The sequence below is a fragment of the Hibiscus syriacus genome, unplaced genomic scaffold (assembly GCF_006381635.1).
Source record: "Hibiscus syriacus cultivar Baekdansim isolate YM2019G1 unplaced genomic scaffold, ASM638163v2 tig00111587_pilon, whole genome shotgun sequence".
NCBI classification, from domain to species: domain Eukaryota; kingdom Viridiplantae; phylum Streptophyta; class Magnoliopsida; order Malvales; family Malvaceae; genus Hibiscus; species Hibiscus syriacus.
This window is the reverse complement of record NW_024063129.1, coordinates 634,793-640,359: the sequence shown is the minus strand read 5'-3', so window position 1 is coordinate 640,359 and position 5,567 is coordinate 634,793. Positions and strand designations below refer to the sequence as shown.

Sequence of the window (5,567 nt, the reverse complement as noted above, 5' to 3'; positions counted from 1 at the left end):
TTGCGAAAAGACTTTTTAATACGTACTGATTAAGATCGTCTTACCTCATTGATAGCTCGAGCACCGAGCTGCTTCTGCTTAGAACATGTCGCATTTCTTGAACGCTCAAGTTTTGGATTGTTGTTATACAACTTTAATGGCTATAAAGCAATCTACCCATCTCAAGAAAACAACTATAGGAGGCCGACATAAGTTGACGCTGTGATTGTTTTTCACATGCCTCGAGTGAGATTCTATCTGCAATGTCATGTATACATTATTTTTAGCAATTCAATGTGTTGGGTTTTATGGTTTTTAATCACAAATTCTAGATTCGATTCTTTTTAAATAACAAAAGGAGATTGATTTGAATAAAAAGAACAGTAGAGATATGAAAAATCAAAAGCATCTGGGAAGTGACTGTCTAACCACCGGTGAATCTTTCAAACAAAGCAATGGAGATGGCATCAGTCAACTTCATAAGCTTTTACTGACAACGAAAACGGGGACCTCACAAACTGTTTGCCTTCCAAACGTCAAATCACGCTTCAATTTAATACATGACTCCGCCCATGAAAACATGGATTTTCCTTCTCCTAATTTATATCAATGAATTTAGATTTTATTTATTTTGACATAATTATTGAAATTTGTTTTATTTGATTATAAACGTTAACAAATTAAATTCATCCCATCATCAATTTCAAACTGATTTTGATTTTAAATCTAAAATAACCTAAATTAAATTTATTAAATTATTTTAGTGGTAAAAGAAAATGTTTTTTTAGAAATTTTGAGTTCGAGTAGTTACATGTATGCTGATGTGTACATTGTTAACTAAAGAATGAGTAAACTATACATTTAGTACCACAACTATCACTTTTTTTCGTATTAATCACTCTATTGTTTTTTTGTTTCAAAATCATGCTAATGTTATATTTTGGTCACCACTGTTAAAAAATTAATAGTGATACTGACATATCACCATAAGATAATGTCAGTCATCATAATTATTTTTTTAAATTTAACATTAGTAATTTTGTTAATTTTTCAACGGCAGATGAACAAAATGAAACTAAAACATAATATTAAGTACGATTTTGAAAATTATAATAGGGGTGACCAAAATAAAATAAAAGTGATGGTGGAGTTTTGAATATGCAGTTTACCCAAATAATTGATATAATTTTTTTTAATAGTTCATATGATTACAAGGTGATATTTGTAAAAAAGAAAAGAAAGAATTGATATGAGCTTAAATTTAAGAATAAAATTTAAAGTAATTAGTAACCACTACCTGATTTAAAAAACTAACCTATAGGCCTTACTTGTTTTTCTTTTTTTTCTTAATTAAAATCTGACCCACAACTCACATGGAGACTGTAGGGTTGGAGTAGCAACAGTGAAACCAAAGCGGCTCTGGCCCCTGGCTAACCTTCCGTTATTGGCATTCATCAGTTGGGCTATATATGTCGGGTGTGTCCTAGCTAGCCTAGCCTACCATCAAACCTTTGCACCCAAACAAAAAGGACATTCTGAGTGTCAAATGACATGTTTCTTACATTTAAAAGAAAAGACAGAGACATGTTTCTTACATCTTCTTGGCCCTCCCACTTTTTACTGCATCTTCTTTGTGTCATGTCATCATTGGTTTTGATTAGTTTTTTAAATTCATCTCGTTTTTATTTGAATTTGAATAATATTCGTGAATAATTTGATGAACATGATTTGGTTAAACAAACTAAAAAGGGCACTCTTCATCAGCATTTTGTACTTGGAATTTAGTAAAGAGAATCAATTTTCCAGTAAAAAGAGAAGGTTTTCATATATTGATGTCAATGGCAGTGATTTACAAACAAAAATAAGAGTTCCCCCCATTGAAGTAAAATTCAAGTCTTTTTTTTCCCAAGAGCCTTAACAATTTCCATATATACCTTCTCCTCCGTGCACCTCCAAGTACTACCTGGACAAGTTATATGATTGAGAGTAGCCAAATTGCTCCATCTCCCAGCTCAACTTTGAAGCAACACTTTCATGGCAGGGCACATATTCCTGCAATATTAAGTATCCACGGGTTAATGCGAAGTTCAATGCCGGACCGCCCGTTAATCGGATACCTGGTATAATGAAAGTATAGAGTATGTGAAGGGGTTTTCATTAGTTTATTATACCTCTAATTGCTTTACTAGCTCTTTAGCCGTGGGTGCAGAGACAATGATTTGGCGTGCACTCGGACTAATAAATCCCTCTTCCACGGCTTTATCGATGAACGAAAGCAACGAGTTATAGTATCCATCGACATTCAGTAAGCCAACCTGAAAAAGATTTGTGGAAATTTATGCATTTATTTATTGCTAAGTCCCATGGATGATGATCAGTTTGTAAGGGGGAAATGGGACATACTGGTTTATCATGTATTCCTAGCTGAGCCCAAGTAATCACTTCAAGCAATTCTTCAAGAGTTCCATATCCACCTGCATGAATTTCATGAGTTTCCTTTATCCATTATACTTTTTGCAACCAAATCACATTATTCGGACTCGGGTGTAAATATCGAATATGAGTATGCATAGATGCTTTTTCATTGGACAGAACATCATTTATGGTGGCTAACATGATTTGAAAGACAAGAAGACACACAAGGGTATTCAAAAGCAGTGACATCTATGATTCAATTTTATCCAATCAAAAAGTGAGAAAAAGGGATGGGGCACATAATATGATTAAAACAACTAGATTTAAGGTTAGTTTGGATAATTAAATTCAGCATATGAAAAGGGTAAATAATATGAAGTGTAGTGCAATTCCTAAGACTAAGGAGTAATGATGAGGATTATTAAAGAGAAGTTCAAGTTCATGGCATGCACAACAAGGAGTTCCTTGACTATCATTTACCCCCATCTTTTTGCTCCACATTCCAAAAACAAGGCATTTATTGTTCCCTCCCATCTTTTGTGAAAATAGAGGCATAACTCTCTCTCTCCCTGTTCATTCATGCCACAATGCCTCTCATTCTACATCATTATCACCTTACATAGTTTTTTTCCCATTTGATTTATCATAATGACTGAGTTCCCATTGCTGGAAATTCAAAGTTTGCTGAAAAAGAACTAAAAGGAGTAGCCTTTTGAAAGAGGTAAACAAGATTCCCTTTTAAATGCAGGTGCTAGTTGGCAAACACTCTTTAGTGAAAGTTTTAAGGATGTCCTTACTCCTTACACCCTTAATATGGTAAGGGAAAAAAAGAAGGAAAGGGAGTTCCTCAGAAAGGTCTAATTTTCAGTGTCAAGACGTCGATAGGTCAAGAACCAGGGTCTGAAGGGCTGCCTAATCTTTAACCATGGGTTCTTGGGGGTCTGTGATGTAAGTGAAAGACTCAAAAAAGTTGTGATTTCATTAATTTCAGGCATCATGTAGTTGCTTTCAGCATATAGCAGGTACCAAAAATAGCTAGCAGTATAAAAAAAAACTACAGCAACACATGAGATATGGTCAAATTTGCATGCTGAAATTGAAGTAAAAGGACTAAATAGCTTCAATTTTTTTTCATTGATTTTGCCTTTGGTTGATGCTAACCTGGTAAGGCAATAAAAGCATCTGAATGCTTAGCCATCTCAGCCTTCCTTTGATGCATATCTGCAACAGCCTTCACTTCCCCTACAGTTTCACCAGTTAACTGCAAAGTTTTTTCATAGAAAACACATAAGAGTACTGAAACCTGGAGAGAGAGAGAGAGAGAGAGAGAGCAATGATGAGAGTTTGCAGGCATAGATGACAAGATTTCAAAGAGTTCAATTCTGAGAATTGTCCCTATCCAATGCATGTTTTAGCCTACATAAATGCCAACCCCCTCTCGCCAAATGTTAGAAAAGGCCAACAAAGAAAAAACAAAAAGGAAAAGAAAATAACCAAATTTACATTATGATCCCATTACAGGAAATGAAAAAGGTAAAGTGGCAAGTTGCAATTATAATTATCAAGTCTTCTTCAAAGAACCAGAGAAATGTAGAAAGCCAAAAAAGAAAATATTAAAAAAAATATTGGTGAAAAAGAATACGAAAGAGAAAAGTTTGCCAATCATAGCGATGGACAAGTAGTAGAGGAAATCAGAAGCAAAAGCAAAGAGAGAACCATTTGAAATGAAAGTAAATAAAAAAAAACAAATAAACCAACACCATGGATGATGAAAAGATAGCAAATTTTTTATTAAAAAATAGTGAAAAAACATGCAGCAGACGTACCTCTCGTGGCATGAGCATCTTGGGAATAACTCTGCAGTGACAAGACAAAAAAATCAGTTATAATGGAACCCAAAACTAAGAAGTTGTGTAATGAGGAAGAAAACAGAGCTGTTTCAATGAATTTGTTTCTTAAGAACATGTTGGCAATGTTGTCTTAGAAAACGAAGAAACTTAGAGATTACCCAATGACATGGCGGCCACCATCATGAACAGCTTGTGAAACCAATCCCATCAAACCTATGCTTCCTCCCCCATAGACCAGATCAATGTTCCTTGAAACCTGCAAAACAATAGAATCAAACAAGGCTTAGAATGAAAGACTTTAGAGAACTAAAAGGAAGGAATGTGACCATGGTTCAAAGTTCAAGGATGTTATCTTCAATGCACTTATTTGAGAAAATCAATGTTCCTTCGGAGAAATACATAAGACTACCCAACAATAAGATTGAAAAGGATGTTTTTTTGGGTGTGGGTGGTTCATTCAACGCACTATTACTTTTTTGTTCATTAAAATTTCCAAACTTTTAATAATTTAATGGGGTTCCAGAGAAGAACAGTACCCTTCGTTTCTACCTCATGAATAGACATCTAGAAAAGTCGAAAAATGATTGAAACTTCCCACAGGGCTTTGGAGAAACATGCTTACAGAAAGCTAAAAACTCGAGGGATTTTGAAAATGCCAGTTACCATAAACCAGTTCACAAACATGTTACAAACACTATACGAAACGAAAGTTTACGGCTTTCACCAACTTTCAGAACCCATTTTCCTCCATATTAGTAAAAAAGATCATGTTCCTAACAACAAAATTATCAAAACAAGTTCCATTTTGTGTAAAGAAAACTAAAAGAAACATAAAAAAATGGGGGAAAAAAAGGCCAGAGCTTTTTGTTAACTACCAATTCTCTACCAAGCTCTATAGCAGCATCTTGGTAGCTACTTCTTGCCTTGGCTACTTCCACAAAACACACAAACCCTCCTAAATTTTGACTGCTGTGTTTCACTCTCCATCTCCATTAACTATATAACAAGCTTCTTTGTTTATGTATACTTTGGATTCACTTTCTAGTACTGTCTCTTTGCTTCCCAAGCAAGACCTATAACAAGGGTGAAAACACTGCAAGAAGCTTAATATTTTCTTGCTTGACTACTACTTTCTCCACAAGGAGTATTCTCTTCATGCGTGTATATATATAAAGAAAACCTCGCCACACGTGAGTGCCCTCACAGCTCGCTTCTTCACACACACACAGAGCTGATCTTGGCACGCCTGGACCACTTATTTGTTTTAGTTTTGTTTATATTTTCCGAGCCTATCTGTCCTTTTTTTAGCCAAAAATTTTTGGT

General features: G+C 34.7%; 1 protein-coding gene across 1 annotated transcript; it reads right to left on the bottom strand.

Annotated features, from left to right (window-relative positions):
• Positions 1 to 1,880: 1,880 nt before the first annotated feature.
• LOC120165669 (cytokinin riboside 5'-monophosphate phosphoribohydrolase LOG3-like) lies at positions 1,881 to 4,541 on the bottom strand. Its single transcript, XM_039175142.1, has 6 exons — positions 4,403 to 4,541; positions 4,221 to 4,251; positions 3,556 to 3,655; positions 2,383 to 2,453; positions 2,151 to 2,294; positions 1,881 to 2,031 (listed from the first exon to the last, which is right to left on the bottom strand). The coding sequence occupies exons 1-6, from the start codon at positions 4,450 to 4,452 to the stop codon at positions 1,939 to 1,941; spliced, it is 489 nt and encodes a 162-aa protein (XP_039031073.1). The 5' UTR covers positions 4,453 to 4,541; the 3' UTR covers positions 1,881 to 1,938.
• Positions 4,542 to 5,567: the final 1,026 nt, after the last annotated feature.

Excerpts from the sequence above, each read along its gene's own strand:
- LOC120165669 (XM_039175142.1), bottom strand. The coding sequence starts at position 4,452 with ATGGGATTGGTTTCACAAGCTGTTCATGATGGTGGCCGCCATGTCATT. Across the intron at positions 3,656-4,220 it reads AGATGCTCATGCCACGAGAG|TTAACTGGTGAAACTGTAGG; the intron begins GTACGTCTGCTG and ends AAAACTTTGCAG. Across the intron at positions 2,032-2,150 it reads AGCTAGTAAAGCAATTAGAG|GAATATGTGCCCTGCCATGA; the intron begins GTATAATAAACT and ends TTAATATTGCAG.